The sequence below is a fragment of the Hylobates moloch genome, unplaced genomic scaffold (assembly GCF_009828535.3).
Source record: "Hylobates moloch isolate HMO894 unplaced genomic scaffold, HMol_V3 SCAFFOLD_2, whole genome shotgun sequence".
In the NCBI taxonomy this organism is placed as follows: domain Eukaryota; kingdom Metazoa; phylum Chordata; class Mammalia; order Primates; family Hylobatidae; genus Hylobates; species Hylobates moloch.
This window is the reverse complement of record NW_026652277.1, coordinates 142,983,905-143,000,319: the sequence shown is the minus strand read 5'-3', so window position 1 is coordinate 143,000,319 and position 16,415 is coordinate 142,983,905. Positions and strand designations below refer to the sequence as shown.

At 40.9% G+C, this 16,415-nt stretch overlaps 1 protein-coding gene across 10 annotated transcripts in view; it reads left to right on the top strand.

Annotated features, from left to right (window-relative positions):
• Positions 1-6,146: 6,146 nt before the first annotated feature.
• HDDC2 (HD domain containing 2) overlaps positions 6,147-16,415 on the top strand; it is a 77,353-nt gene continuing 67,084 nt past the window's right edge. For 9 of the 10 annotated variants that reach the window (XR_004248841.2, XR_004248839.2, XR_009212482.1 and 6 more), the window contains exons 1-4: positions 6,148-6,286; positions 7,457-7,578; positions 9,295-9,397; positions 16,219-16,287. Coding sequence is in view for 4 of the 10 variants with exons in the window: in XM_032158252.2 (XP_032014143.1) it covers positions 6,203-6,286; positions 7,457-7,578; positions 9,295-9,397; positions 16,219-16,287 (378 nt within the window). In the remaining 6 variants the exon portion in view is untranslated. Of the gene's footprint in view, positions 6,287-7,456; positions 7,579-9,294; positions 9,398-16,218; positions 16,288-16,415 lie in introns of all 10 variants that reach the window. The other variant, XM_058435540.1, reaches the window with a different exon arrangement.

Genomic DNA, 16,415 nt, shown 5'->3' with positions numbered 1-16,415 from the left:
GAACCACTAAGTGCCAAGTGTCATTTGGGCAAAATCCAAATCATGTTTTGGTTTGATGGTTTTACTGCTGGATACTCTAGATTTATTTTTTGTTAGACATACTTTTAACTCTTTTCCCCCCTTTAATTTTCTGGTTTCTATGCCATCCCAGATGCATAATATCGCTGGAATTTTGGCCTCTAGGATAACTAAGATTTTGCTGCAAAACGTACATCTACTCTTTACTAGTTAGAAATGCACTAGAACAACAACAATAGCAGTATTTCCTTTGGTTAGAAGAAGAAATATTCCAAATGATTGGAAATTGTATATTTTCAGAAATTTTTCTTAGTTCTTGTTTCATGTAACTCATTCTGCGTATTACTTAACTTTGCTGCTGTTTTTTAGGAGTAACCATATTCCTTTATATAACAGGAAAATGCTACTACTGAGTGTATGCCATTGTTTCATTTCTTTTTCCCTGTTTGGAGAAGGATTACGCCACCAGGTCTAAGACATGTGATGATTCATCACATAGCAGCTGCCAGAGGCAGTGGCAGGCCTCAAAGTCCTCTGTGAAATTCACCTGAAACCCTGCCTTATTCCTTATGATGCATGTAGATAAGCAGAGTCAAACCGTAGCTTTGGTCACTCTGAAAAGATAAAAGTTCGAGTCTATCCCATATGATAAAAATGGGGTTGTAGGGTAGCTAAAGCCTGTTGTACAACTATGAAAAACTGTAGTCACTGAAGATGGTGATCTATGGAGAAGTTCCGAAGGCTTACTAAAACACTGGTGTAAGAGATTATGGACTCAGAGAATTAAAACAAAACAAAACAGCAACATTGTCTTTATATATGCAGAACTTCTCCACTCCATAAGTCAGATGTGTCCAGAGGTGGCTCTAACACATCTGTTAATGGTGATTGGTTTCGAGCCTGAAGGCCAAAGTGTCCTTGCTTAGCTTCAAGTTAACTGGAAGGAAGACATGTCTTTTGTAGAGCAAAGTCTTCACCATCACTCTCAGCCACCAGAGACTTGGTTCACTCTGCTCCTGCTCCTTTGAACAGAAAGCCCTCCGTTGGCTCTTTAGTGAATGCCTGATTTTATGGGGAAAGTAGTGTGCACCCTTTGACTTTTTTTTTTCTGTGCTGTAATACTTAGCCACAGGCAAGAAAGTGGCAAAATAGAACAAAGCCCAATCTCTTTCCCTTGAACAAACATTCCTTTTGTAATGTTCCTTCGCTCCCAGACTTAATATCCTACATTATCTTCTTTGAGCTGAATTTCTCTACTATAACCTAGTTACGTAAATGATCAAAGCCATCCTCTAATTCCTCTCATCTTTCCAGTCTCTGTCAGGGGTAAGCTCGAGAGTTTTTCTACACTAATTAAAAGACGAGATACTATGTGAAACTTATTTGTTTACCTTATAACTCATTCACATAGTTACCATATAACTCATAAACATAGCATCAATTTTTTCCTGATTATAATTCATTGATGATGTAAGGAAAGTAATTTTAAGCATTTTATTTTTAAACATATAGAGTGTAGTCTCCTAATCGTAGCATTATTGATGTTTTGTGCTGGATAATTCTTTGTTGCAGAAGGTTGTTATGTGCTCTGCAAGAATTTTAACAGCAGCCCTGGCCTCTGCCTCTTATTTGCTCCTCCCCTCCTCTGCCTCTTTTCTGCGACAACTAAAAATGTATTCCAATATTGCCAAATGTCCCTTTTGAGTAAAACAACCTGGGTTGAGAACAACTGATGTAAACCTTTTTTATCAAGGAATATGCAGCAGGCCGATGCAGCACTTCTTCCTTGAATACCTTAAAGGAACAAAACAGAACTTGGATTTTTGGTCAGACTTGATCTCTACTCTTTAGTCATCTCCCAGAATGGACTTATGAATGTTTTCTGACAAAATTTCTCAGATCAATCTATCGCTACCTATTTTCTTGCCCAATTCTTCATATAAATAAGTTTACAAAATCCATTTCAGGCATGTAATCTCATTGAATTTCCACAACATTAAGAATTGGGTACTAATAGCCACTGGGGAGCACCAAGTGCCACAAAAAGAAAGATTGGAAGGAGATGAGTTTCAGTGCTTGCACCGTTTCCTGGCTCTAAAAACTGAGGCCAATTCTTTAGCTTTGGTGCACCTCAGTTTCCCCATCTGGAATGTGGAATCATTAATACCTTGGAGTGATAATGAGAGAATAAAACAAGATGAGAGCTGTAACAGTGCTTCACACTAACAGAGGCTCAATCAGCTGTACCTTTGAGTCCAGAGTTTTGTGAACTACATCACAGATACATAGCAGCTTTCTCAATAGTGGCAGATTTTGCCCCTGTTCTGGCAACAGACCACTTTAATAATCTTCTAAACAAAAAATTTTCATAAGCAACACAATTTGTAGACAATTTCAGGGTATCCACAGGTTCCCCTGAAATGTATATTGGATCCAAGTAAAGAATCCCTCTAACGAGAGCCTTCTAATTTCAAACATCTTTCCTTCCAATTGACTCAAGTACATTGTGCCAAATCTCCTTCCTTGCTCACTGCTTTAAAATGGAACCACCTTCTGTGGAAATAAATAGATTCCTATTTCCTCTAACCTAATGCTAGAGGAAGATGCTTGACCAACACATCATTGAAATATGTCTTTGGTTTTGTGAAATAGAAACAGGCTTGCCAATTTCCCTTCTTCAGCAGAAAAGGGGAAGAAGGGTATTTGGTAAAAAGGGATTCAGGACATCCAATATGATTATCCACTGTATTAGTTTCCTATTACTATTTTAACTTACCATAAACTTAGCACAAACTTATTATCTTACAGTTCTGGAGGTCAAAATGGGCTGCATTAAGCTAAAATCGAGGGGCAGGCCACACTGCATTCCCTCCGGGAAGCTCTAGGGGAAAATGTAATTTTCCTGTCTTTTTCAGCTTTTAGAGTCTGCCTGCATTCCTTGGCTCATGGCCCCTTCCATCTTCAAAGCCAGCAATGGCCAGTTGAGTCTTTGTCCCATCACATCCCTTTGGCATTCACTCTTCTCCTTCCCTTTTCCGTCTTTAAGAACCCTTGAGATTACATCTCACTCATTGGGATAATCCAGGATAATCTCCCTATTTTAAGTTCAGCTGATTAGCAAAGTTAATTCCATTTGCTACCATTCTTGTTTGCCATGTAATATAGAAATATTTACAAGCTCTGGAAAAATTAGATATCCTTAAAAGGCTACTATTCTACCTTCTAGAGTCAAACATCTTGATGTCCTTAATGATAGAGTAGGAATAAACCTTGTTACGAACCCTGATGAACATCTGCAGTTTACAAAAGCAAGAAGTTGGCACTATATTTTGAGTTTTCACAGTAACAATTTATTTTTAGATAGTAATGTCCCCTCCAAAAATCCATATCATCTTTAAATAGTGTCCCTCAAAAACTATTTATACTCAATTCATAATTTTTCAGCAACTTGACGTCTTCCAACTTCTGATCACTTAGGAAACTGGAGAAATTCTTTACAGCTCACTACACAAAGTTAAGATAACTCACATGTATTTTGCAAAGTTGCAAATACAGACAGAAATACCCATGGAAACTAAATCAAGCCTGCATGAATCAGGAGGAGCTCAAAGGAAATCAGTGCAGCGTTGGCAAAAGAAGACAAGGCTGCTCGGAAGGAACCATAAGGGTTACGCTGCACATTCCCCAGCTAGCTTGCAGTCCCATTGCTTCATGGCACCAATCTCTTGAAAGCCCCTTATTACATCCTTCTGCAAATCCAACATCCTCATCTTCCTTATTCTCCTGGATCTCTTTGGTCATTAGCTTTCGTGTTCCTCCAGTGGACTGTCTGACTTTGCCTCTGATTCTTAATCCTTCTTTTTAATCCTTGATCCTTCCATTTTTTAATTTTTAATTTTTTAGAGACAGGTTCTGTTTTCCAAGCTGGAGTGATCATAACTCACTGCAGTTTCAAACTTCTGGGCTCAAGTGATCCTCCCATCTAAGCCTCCCAAGTAGCTGGGATAAAGGCACAAACCACACCTGGCTTGATATTTCCTTTATTTAGCACCACTTACCATCATAAAAATGGCTTCCAGGTCATTATCCTAACCACGTTTAATACAAGCCCCAATGTCCTTGGCATTTATTTGGTTCTTAGTCATATTTAATCTTGTTGCTGAACCAGTCTTCAAAAAAACTATTTCATGCCTTCTTTCTCCTTGTGTTAGTCCATTCTTGCATTACTATAAAGAACTACTTGAGACTAGATAATTTATAAAGAAAAGATATTTCATTGGCTGTACAGGAAGCATGGCTGCAGAAACTTACGATCATGGTAGAAGGTGAAGGGGAAGCAGGCATTGTCTTCACCTGGCGGAGCAGAAGAGAAAGAGAGCAAAGAGGGGAAGTGCTACACACCATTAACTAGATCCCATGAGAACTCACTATCACAAGAACTGCAAGGGGGAAGTCTGCCACCATGATCCAATCACCTCCCACCAGGCCCCTCCTCCAACTTTGAGGATTACAATTTGACATGATATTTGGGTGGGGTCACAGAGCCAAACTATATCACTCCTTAAACCTCAAATGCCTCCTCCTCTATTCACAAACATTCTAGCCTCCTTTCTTCCCAGAGGCCTAGCAAGATTGCACTCCACAGGCCCCCTTTGAAGTTAGATGTGGCAGTGTTACTTATTTCGCCAACGATACGTAGACGAAAGGTCATATATCACTTCCAGAGACAGGCTTTAAGAGCCAGAGTGCCACTTTTCTTTTTTCCAATTTTGGCAAAAGAGAGCAAAGAAAGCCTCCTAGCTCCTTGAGTAAGGTTAGAGCAAGCAGCATCCTCTAGCTGATCTACCATAGACACTTAGCATGAGAGAGAAATAAACCTTTGATTTGTTATTATAATATCCCAGCCTATACTTTGCTTCCTAATTTGGTGAGAAAATAGAAGCAATCAGAAGAGAAGTTCTACAACCTCCCATGACCACATCTGTGACTGATTAGTCACCCTACACTCTGTCCTCCTCCAATATTTGAATGAATTCTCCATATTCCTATCTAAAGCCCATCTTTTATCTTGTACACCAGATGGAAAGTATTTTTCCTTACTCAAGGCCGACATTCAAATATTTCTCCTTTGTCTCTTATGTAATCAATGTTTCCTTTTCTACTAGATCCCCTTCATCAGTAAATAAACATGCATAGTATCTCCTATTTTTAAACAATCTTGCCACTAGTTAACAGCACCCCAACCCCATCTCCAATGTGTTGTATGTAATACTTGCTCCTATTCTCTTCAGAATTATCTCACTAGGTTCTGCTTGTCCCACTACACTGAAAACTGCTTTTGTCAGGGTAACCAATAATATCGAATTTACTAAGTCTGGAAGTCAAATCTTGGTCCTTATCTGACATAACATTGACTTGGTTGACCATATTCCTTCCTTCTTGAAATATTTTTGTACATGGCTTCCAAGGCACAACTATCCTACCTACTAATCCTCTCCCCACCTTGCTGGCTGTTCCCTCTTGATCTCACAAAGTCTAAATGTTGGGGTTCAGGCCTTGGGTGTCTTTTCTTCTTCATTCACACCCTCTTGCCAGGTGACCTCACCCAGTTTCATGGTTTTACACTGTCAACTGAAAACTAACGAGGTTCATAAATTTAGAAAGGAGAGCTTTATTTTTCAAAAAGAGTACTGAGTGTCGAGTATGTGCCAAGCAAGGTGTCTGCCACTGAGGGAGCAATGCCCAAGCAGCGGACACCAAGGCCAGGAAGGCAAAGGCTGGACAGAAGGGCCTGAGAAAACCGTGATAATATGGAGGAGGGGGAGGAGGAATAAGAACAGGAGGAGGAGGAAGAGGAGGGGGAGAGAGGAAGAGGAGCAGGAGGAGGAGGAAGAGGGAGAGGAGAAAGCGGAAGTGGAGGAGGAGGAAGAGGAGAAAGCGGAAGTGGAGGAGGAGGGAGAGGAGAAAGCGGAAGTGGAGGAGGAAGAAGAGGAGGAAGAAGAGGAGGAGGGAGTTGGAAGGGGAGGAGGAAGAGGGGCAGAAGGAAGAAGAAGAGGGGGAGGAGAAAGAGAAAGAAGTGTAAGAAGAGGGGGAAGACAGACAAGGGGAAGGGGAGGAGGAGGAGGAGGAGGACGGGGAGGAGCTTCGCCGCGGCCTGCTCCGCCCAGCCGGGGTCGGTGGCCACATGGCTTCGGTCTCTTCTGCGACCTTCTCGGGCCACGGGGCTCGGTCCCTACTGCAGTTCCTGCGGCTGGTAGGGCAGCTCAAGGTGAGCCGGCACCAGGCCGGGAGGCCGCGGCCGAGCAGGCGGGACTGTGGGGCGGCGGAGCTTCCGGCCTCCCCGCTCGGCCCGCGGCCTTTCCCCTTCCTGCGCCGCGTCCGCCACGCCGAATTCGGGAAAGGCCCCAGTCCTGCGGATGCGGCCGCGCGTCGCTGAAGGTGGACTAGGAAGAAGCCGGCGGGGCAGGCTGGCCAGCTGGGGCGGCACGGAGTCTGAGCCTAGAGCCCGGCGCCGCGAGGTCCACCCTGCAGCTGCGCCGGTTCCCGGAGAGCAGCCGGCCTGGCCCTGCCTGCACTGAGCTTTTCCGGGGCTCACGACCCCAGAACTGCGTGTGTGTGTGTGTGTGTGTGTGTGTGTGTGTGTGTGTGTGGAGGGCGGGGCTGCTTCTGAACACGGGTGGGAAGAACAGAATCTGTCGGCTCTGCAGATTTTAAGTGGAGCGTTTTATATCTGTCTCACAGTTACTTCCAGAAACAACTTTTCTCCCCGCCACCCCCCAAACAGGATTTAATGTAATACACACGAGTTTCATCATGTGCGTCTTCCCCGTCTCTCTCCCAAGTTCAAAGTAAATTATCCGTTTCATGCCACTCTGACTACTATTTGTAACATTCCTTAAAGATGTAGAATTCTGAGGAAGAAATGCAGTTTCACAAGATGAAGTTATGATGTGAATAAAAGGAAGAGTCAAGGCTGGTGGTAGCATCAAGCAATTAGAAGTGCCCTTATCCCTTGTGCCTCAGAATTTGGAAGGCTATCACTCGTTCACGTTAAGAGCCTTCAATACAGTGTTTTCTGCTTGTGTAGGATTATTTGAAGGCAAAAACCCCCAACTCTTGTAGTTAGGAAAAATGCAGTTTTGTTTTTGTTTAAAGGACTTGCATATGTTCCATAATTATACATCAGTAACAGAGTAATTTGACGAATGGACTTTGTGACTTATCTCTCTCTGTCTTGTCCGCCTTTCATTCTCTGAGCTCTCTAGTTCATTTGATTCCAGATGTCTATCATTTTAGCTAGTTTAGCAAAACATTTTGTAATAGGTTCTGAAATTATGACCCGGCTTCTGTGTGCTATATCCTGGACATCTCTTGAAGAGCATAGCAGATAGTTAATATTTGTTCTTTAAAACTTCTTTTTCTTCTTCATATTTATCAGAGAGTCCCACGGACTGGCTGGGTATACAGAAATGTCCAGAGGCCGGAGAGTGTGTCAGATCACATGTACCGGATGGCAGTTATGGCTATGGTGATCAAAGATGACCGTCTTAACAAAGACCGGTAAGCTGAGCTGGACTTCGATGCTCGTGAGAGATTCTGGTCTATGGGTGTGCACCCGTTTTTACCACTGAGACCTGTGTCAAATCCTTGTAGGTTAGTTTATAGGTCAAGAAAAATTATTTGAAGCAAATCATACAAATTTAGGGTGTGGGTTGTGTTGCCTCAGTTGTTGTAAACTGCAATCTGGGGTTTCTGTTGGCAAGTGATAGAGCCTGCCTAGGGTATCAGAGGAAACTTAAGTGTGATATTGGGGCCTTGAAGGTGAGTGTGTTATGTCTAACATTCTAGCATTGTATTAGTACACTGTGTGCTTTCTAGTGCCTTTTATGGATAGTAGCATCCATTCGTGAGGCTTCTTTTTGGAGTTGTATGTGCAAGACATAGCTGAGAAAGAGGTATCCTCTCCCCCTTCATTTAATTGACGAGTGTTAAAATGCTTTTTGAGCACAGAACAAAAGTTTACTAGCATATAAGAGAGTAAATAAATCCCAAGTGAATTACGCAGGCCCAAAATAGCTTCAATAAGAAGTGAAACGTAAGTTATGGTCGAAAATGTTAAGTATTGTAAGAGTAGGGGAGATCACCTGTTCTTGGTTGATCTTAATGGAGGAGGTGCAATCTGAGTTGAGCTCTAAAGGGTTAACGTAGCCAGAGAGGTCGGAGAAGGCACTGCATGCAGAGAGACGGGCAGATAAACCAAAGCCCTGAGTGTAGGAAAGTAAAGGAGTATTTTGCAAATGAGAAATAAATCAACTTGACTGCAGCAAAGGGTTCATTTGGGAAGCCTGAGGAGTCCTCTGTTACTCAGCAGATGATGTGGAACTGAGGAGGTTTTTGGCAAATAGTACAAGGTGAAAGTGAAGTCCAGTAGAGATGCAATTTGGAGTAGTCTGGGATTTGAACTGGACCAGAAAGAGACTAGAGGCAGGGAAATCTCAGAGGACACTGTTGGGCCTTGTACTGCCTTGGTAGTGTGGGGAGCCTAAAACATACTGGCCCTATGGGGCATTTATCTCATTACTTGACTTCCTGTTTTGATGATGATTATGACCACTATTCCTTAACCACTAATAATCATAACCACTTATTGAATGATTCACATGTGTCAGGAACATGAAAGTTGTCAAATGTAATTTTTTTTTTTTTTTTTTTTTTTGAGACAGAGTCTCACTCTCTCGCCCAGGCTGGAGTGCAGTGGTGCAATGTCAGCCAGCTGCAACCTCCACCTCCCAGATTCAAATGATTCTCCTGCCTCAGCCTCCTGAGTAGCTGGTATTGCCACCACACCCAGCTAATTTTTGTATTTTTGGTAGAGATGGGGTTTCACCATGTTGCTAGGCTGGTCTCGAACTCCTGACCTCAGGTGATCCGCCCGCCTCGGTCTCCCAAAGTGCTGGTGTGACAGGCGTGAGCCACTGCACCTGGCCTATTTATCAGCCTTTTAAAGTGAGATTTCAGAGACAAACCATTTAAGAAAAAAAATTCATGCTAACAATTTCCCCTATACTCACATGTGTTTTATTGAATATGAACTAATAGTTTTGATCAGAACTGTTGTAGGCTGGCAGAATATAACTACTTTAGAAAATACTGCATTAAAATACTCTGTGAGGGTGGAGAAAAATATATATATTATATAACTTTGGAAGAGTATAGAGAAGGAACTTGTAGTAAATATAATTCTGTGTAATTATTCAACATTTCTTGCCTGATCAGATGTGTACGCCTAGCCCTGGTTCATGATATGGCAGAATGCATCGTTGGGGACATAGCACCAGCAGATAACATCCCCAAAGAAGAAAAACATAGGCGAGAAGAGGTCAGTGTTGGCTATTGACTCTGCAAAAAACCACCAGAAAAACCTGTTGCTGAAGCAAAGCTAAGTTTATGAGACCTGTTGCAGTTAGGGAGAATACCGCCTTGATAGTCTTAGTAGTGTCTTAGGAAGGGGAAGGTCAGCGGAGGATATTTTTAGAGATTCAGGGCCTGGGCTGGAGAATGTTAAGATGGATCTTACAAGTTAGGCAACTAGCTGGGATTGCACAGGTTAGGACATAATAGATTTAGATTGGTAAACATATGAAGGAAGGTCGTAATGAGTTTTGAAGAGTAAACTGTTACTGTTGACTCTGTTTTAGGGGGTTTACAGCCTTATCTTCTAGAAGCAGGGATTTCCTGGAGTAAGCAGCAGATTGGATTTTGCTTGTTGTGTTAGTCTGTTCTTTTGTAGCTTTTATAAAGAAATACCCGAGGCTAGGTAATTTTTATTTTATTTATTTTTGTTAATTTCACCTTTTATTTTAGATACGGGGTACATGTGCAGATTTGTTACATGGGAATATTAAGTGATGCTGAGGTTTGGAGTACAGATCCTGTCACCCTGATAGTAAGCCAATAGGTAGTTTTTTTAACTCCCCTCTCCCTCCACCCTCTAGTAGTCCACAGTATCTATTTTTCCCTTGGTTATGTGTATGTGTGCTTAATGCTTAGCTTCCACTTATAAGTGAGAACATCTAGTATTTGGTTTTCTGTTCCTGTGTTAATTTGCTTAAGATTATGGCCTCCAGTTCCATCCATGGTGCTGCAAAGGACATGATTTCATTCTTTTTCATGGCTACATAGTATTCCATGGTGTATATGTACCACATTTTCTTTAACCAGTCTACCAGTGATGGGCACCTAGGTTGACTCCATGTCTTTGCTGTTGTTAATAGTGCAGCAGTAAAGATATGATTGCATGTGTCTTTTGGGTAGACTGATTTATTTTCTTTTGGGTATATACTCAGTAATGGGATTGATGGATTGAATGGTAGCTGTAAGTTCTTTGAGAAATCTCTAGACTGCTTTGCATAGTGGCTGTACTAATTTACATTCATACCAACAGTGTATAATCATTCCCTTTTCCCCACAGCGTCACCAGCTGTGGAGAAAAAAAAGTCTTTTCTTGACTTTTTAATAATAGGGTAATTTATAAAGAAAAGAGGTTTAATTGGCTCATAGTTCTGCAGGTTGTACAGGAGCCATAGCGCAGGCATCTGCTCCTGTTGAGGGCCTCGGGAAGCTTCTAATCATGGTGGGAGGCAAAGGGGGAACAGGTGTATCACATGGCAAGAGCGAGAGCAAGAGAGAGAGGGTGGGGAAGTGTCACACTCTTTGAAACAACAATATCTCATTTGAACTGATTGATCAAGAACTCACTCATTACAAAGGGGATGGCGTTAAACCATTCATGAGGGATCCATCCCCATGATCCAATACCTCCTTCTAGGCCCCGCATCTAACACTGGAGGTCACATTTCAGCATGAGATTTGGAGGGGACAAACATCCAAACCCTATCACTTGTCTCAGCCTTGTTTAACACAGTAAGAGGGGTTTATGTCTGCTCCCAGCTTTGTTTAACACAGGGACAGAAAATTATGTTGGTTTCAGTTCTCGTTAATATGTAGATGTAGATAGTATAACTTTCATTAGAATAATGGAAATAGCTGGAATTTAAATGAATTTGTAGGAATTCTCCATGCTAAATAAGCTCTTTGGAGAGAAGTTCTATAAATCACAAACTGAATCATTATTATAATTATTATTTAGTAAATTTTAAGTTACTCCTTTAACTTAGGGGTTGAAGGTAAAGAAAAATCAAATATTTGTATTACAAAGAAATGAATAACATCAATAATGTATTAAATTAACATCAATTTGGACTCTAAACTCAAAGCCCAGGGCAAACGAGGAAGATGTGTTTGAAGCAGAAGCTGGAAAATGAAGGAAGCCTTTTTTGAATGCTGAGTGGTTGGTTTTCAATTCAAGAATTATTGCTAGCTACTTTTATTAGAGGCCTAAGAGATTGGTCCTAAATTGCTGAGTAGTAGGAGTTTTTATTGAGATGGTTTAACAGGGCAACTGGGCTTAAATATCTATTCTCAGAACTGGGGAGACTGGAGCTTGTAGGGAAAAGAAAGAGAGATCAGACTGTTACTGTGTCTTTGTAGAAAAGGAAGACATAAGAAACTCCATTTTGATCTGTGCACCTGTAGACTAACAGGGGCTCAGTAGCCAGCAGGATTTTTGCCCTCCAAAGGTAAGAAGAGCCACAAGGAACGACAGTCCCACTTTAAGAGTTCCAACCTACCTAAAAGTATAGGCACAAGGGGAATAGTATAAGGAATGTGTTCTTCCTGCCAAAGTTTAGGTCCAAGATGCAGGCTGACCAAGACAGGAAAAGGGGAGGAGTCTCAGGAAATGTTTCTCTATATGAATCTGCACTGCCATGAATAAAGAACTGTTCTGTTGACTGGCAGAATTAATATAAAAAGAAACCAATTAGTTCGAGATTCTTAGTTGCAGAAAGGAATTAGCAGCTGAACCAGAGGATGGTGAGTAATGAAATATAACACAGAGGGAAAGGAAGGGAAAAAATCCCTCAATTATACAGCTCATTGTAGGATAGTTTTATTCAAGGGTAAGTCTGGACATTGTGGACGAGAAATCATATTCTAAAGTACCAGTGAGTCATTGAAGACCTTAAAGTGAAGAGAAGGCAAGGAGAAATGGGGCCCAGAGGAAAAAGACAGACTTCCCTCCGGAAGCACACAGTGAATTTGAGATTCACTCCACAGAGGAGCAAGTCAAAACCTTCTGGAGAACAACCAGTCAGTGTGAACCATCTCCAACAACTGGAAGTGAGGAAGACCTACAACTGTCTCTACAAGAGCTGAGTCCTGGCTGGTGACACCCCATGGACAGGCACAGAGGGGACCTGAGCAATCAGAGAGGATACTGCTGCCTTCCAGGATGCTATATCCTGGCTTTGTTGAAAAACCTTTCTAGCCTTATTAAACCTCCTGACTGCTGCCCACTCCTGCTGATTCACAGGGGAATAAATGTCATAAGCAGAAGGCAATGGGGAAACATCTTAAAGAACCACAAGTTCTTGGACGAGAAACCAAAGGCTTGGAGAGCACTGATGTTCTATTGCCTCTTCCTGCTGCTGGTCAGGATTTGGGAAGAGAGAAGAAAATCAGGGAGGTGAACAATTCTTTATGCAGATGGTGTTTATGAACAAGATTTGGATGTCTGAACCATGCATTAAGATAATTAAATGAGGATTTCTTGACTGTGAGTGGAATTTGCCTAATGAGAACCAGAAAACCTCATTTGCCCTTGCTGGCTGCATCAGTGAGCCTCTAAACTAAAGTAGGAGGGAGAAAAAATACAGTGGTTCCTCACTATCTATGGGGTATTGGTTCCAGGACCCTCATAGATAACCAAATCTGCAGATGCTCAAGATAAAATGGTGTCATATTTGTATATCACCTGCACATATCCTCCCATATACTTTGTCATCTCTGTATTACTTATGATACCCAATACAATGCAAATGCTATGTAAATAGTTGATAACACTGTATTGTTTTTTATTTGTATCATTTTTTTCAATTTTTTTTTATCTATTGTTGGTTGAATCCATTAATGCAAAAGCCATAGATATGGAGGACCAACTGTACTTGATAAACCTGGAAGGCTGATTGTTTTGGAGAAAAGTAGGTATTAAGATGAAAGAGAGAATGAGGGCATAGAGGAAACAAATTTAGAAAGGGGCCAAAAGCAATACTTGTAGTCTGGCCTCATTCCTAAACATATTAACATAGACTTGATATTATAATGAAGGTTGATAAATAATGTCTGATAAGGATCACTGTGATCTAGTGAGGTGGAACTTGAAGCTGGAATATAGCAGTGGCAGGTCATATTCCTTTGCAAAGGGAAAACCTTATTGAAACAGAAGGCAGAGTCGTGGTATGCCTGTGTCTGGGAGAGTTAAAGTTGCTAAAGAACTGGGAGATTAAGAGAATGGAACTTTATGACAGAGTAAGCATGACAAGAAGGAGAAAATGAAAAACACAGCAAACATTTATAGAGTGCTTATTATGTGTCAGATTTATAAAGTGCTTATTATGTGTCAATAATAAGCACTTTATATGTGTATTAACTGCTTAATCCCTATGATCCTCTTAGGTAGGTACCATTATTTAACCTCACTGTGTAGATGAGAAACCTGAAGGACAAAGAGGTCAAATGACTTGCTCAGGGTTCCACAGCTAGTATTAATAAATGGCGAGCCGGGTTGAAACCCAGTCTGGATCTGGTCTTCAGTTGACTACTACACTCTTCAGCCTCATCAGTGTCTGAATGACGAATAATACCATCCAGATACTTGTCACAAAACTGACACAAAATATTTGCTGAAAGCTTCATTAAACTCAGCACTTTAAGCAGATTTTTGACATATTTTGCTAACAGAGGAAGAGGCTAGGGAAGCTGTCACTCTAAATCTATGTCTGAACAACAAGGTGAAACTCAGTATAGAAGTGGAAGTGTCAGGGCTCATCACTTGCCAGGAGGGGAAGGGCTGGCATACTCAGCTGTGTACCCTGGACCTCAGCCATGTTGATTTCAGAAGGTTCAATTAAAAAGGTAGGCATGATTCTGGCATATGCTGCCGAACAAAGAATATTAACTCTCTACAAGGTTTCAAAAATGCAGTTCTGATTGTGTGATAACAAATATCAATCAGCCTAGATTCAGAAAATCATAGTTCAGTTTCAGGAAGAGAGCAACAACATATTTGCTGTTTTGTTTTTTAAAGAATATGGTGATTTTGAACAACAGGAAACCTATTAATAACTTAGTAATTGGATGTGATCACCAAAAAGCCAGTTCAGTCTTACACTGCACTTAAAGGAATATAATATCTAGCATGAGGAAGGTGATGATTCCATTTTCTTCCACCTTGGTCAGATCATACATAAATCACTGTATTCGGTTCTAGGTGTGTCATTTTAAAGAGAATAAAATAGTCTCTTGTCAGAGCAGGACTTTCATATTTGCATTCTAAAGTTGAGATGTTCATATACCTGTATGTACATATGATTTAGTTCATTCTTTTCAACTGGAAGTAATTGGCAAACTTGTGTTTCTGGAATAGTGTAGAGAAAAGCAATCTATAAAGACGCAGTTAATTTGTGAAAATATAAAGTATTTTCTCAGGTATTCTTGCTGAAGTTTATGAAAAAGAAACAAGGGAGAATGCATGTACAACATATGCTAAATTTCTTCCTACTAAGGGTAGTGTGATGCTACCACTCTGTAACTGAACAAGCCATTCAAGTTGGCAATGTTATTTATAAGAGTGGATTGTTGACATTGGCAAATGTGGTTTGCTCTGGAAGTGGTTGTATTCTGTAACATTTTTTTCCTCCCAGTAATAAATAAATATACAGACAAATGTCCAATTTTGTTTTCACAGCTTTCCCGCTACTCACTATTTTATTTTATGTAAGACCTTTATATTGCCAAAAATGGTTTTTATAGCCATATTCCGTTCAAAGAGCCTAACCTCTATGGTTAGAAGAACTGAGGCTGATTAAAAGGTATGGAATGCAGGTGGTGAAGGAATTTGAAGCCTTTTGAGAATACTGGAGTAATTCAGAAATAAAGGAAGGATACTGGAGTAACTCATAAATAAAGGAGAAGACTGGAGGATAAGGGTAGCTCCTGGGATCTTTGGGACTAGAAAGTACAGAAAGCCTAGAAGTACAGGACACCCTCTACTCTCTATTTCGTACCTGCTTTTCATTAGGTTTTGGCTAACTCTCACATTTCTCCTTGTGGTGGGGAATATGGCTTCTCTCCTAGCCTCTGCTTGACAAATGCAGATGGCCCCTGAATGGCCTGGTTTGAATTATAAGGTTATCTCTTGGTCCAGACACTGTGGCCACACATAGTCCAGCCCAGCAGGGTCACTGTCCACCTGTTTGACATTGTGTTTGTGGGTGAGAGAGGAAAGCAGGAGGGATGGGTTAGGTGTGGTAGAACTACAGGGAAAGTTTTCAGCTTGATATAAGAAAATAATTTCTGCCAGTACTGTCTAAAGCCATGCGGGCAGCCTCTTGAGGTACTAGGCTCCCTACCAATGCACACATTTTTGGAAAGGGGATAGAAGTGTTCCATGATGCTATTGAAGGGTTTAGATACTACATGGATGGTTTAGCTAACTGCCGTTTAATATCCCTTTTCAGTGAGTCTGTGAGCCTACAAAATTCTATCATGTAACTTCCTTTATGTTAATGGCATTAATTGCTCATTTGTGTTGTACTTTACATCTTGCAATAAAAACATATTAACAATAGAAAATGAATATACAAAAAATCTCTTTGAGCTTTGCAATTCAGTATTCCTTTCCCATTCTCTCCACTCAAGTTTGTTTTGAACTCTCGTATGCTTATGATTGAAATGTATGTGGGTATGTTGTGATTTATCCACAGATGTAAAATCCTTGAACACCTCTGATATTTCTGTAATTGTCTCATGACCTCCTTATTGTCCTTTTCTATGTCCGTTGTGGTGTAGACCACAAAATAGGTGCTAAGCGAAGCCCATATGAATGATTACACTTATTTATTTAAGGTATACAACTGCCTGCCTGCCTTACAAGCTATAAATATTGTCCAGTATAGGCCAATTTACTCTGCTGCCCCTGTGAGAGTTGTTTGTAAGAATCCGAACCTATTTGTCTTTTGCAGAGTAGTTGTTAACTTTGATAAATGTCAATATAATTAAAGTAATGGTTTGATATTTCAGGAAGCTATGAAGCAGATAACCCAGCTCCTACCAGAGGACCTCAGAAAGGAGCTCTATGAACTTTGGGAAGTAAGTATATATGGTGCTTACTGTTTTTAATTTGTATCTGAATTTATATGGCTCCCTGATGTTGTACTTGACTTAGATGATCTTAACAAGCAGTCCCTAACTTATTACTGTCTGGTTTGTGTCTGTTT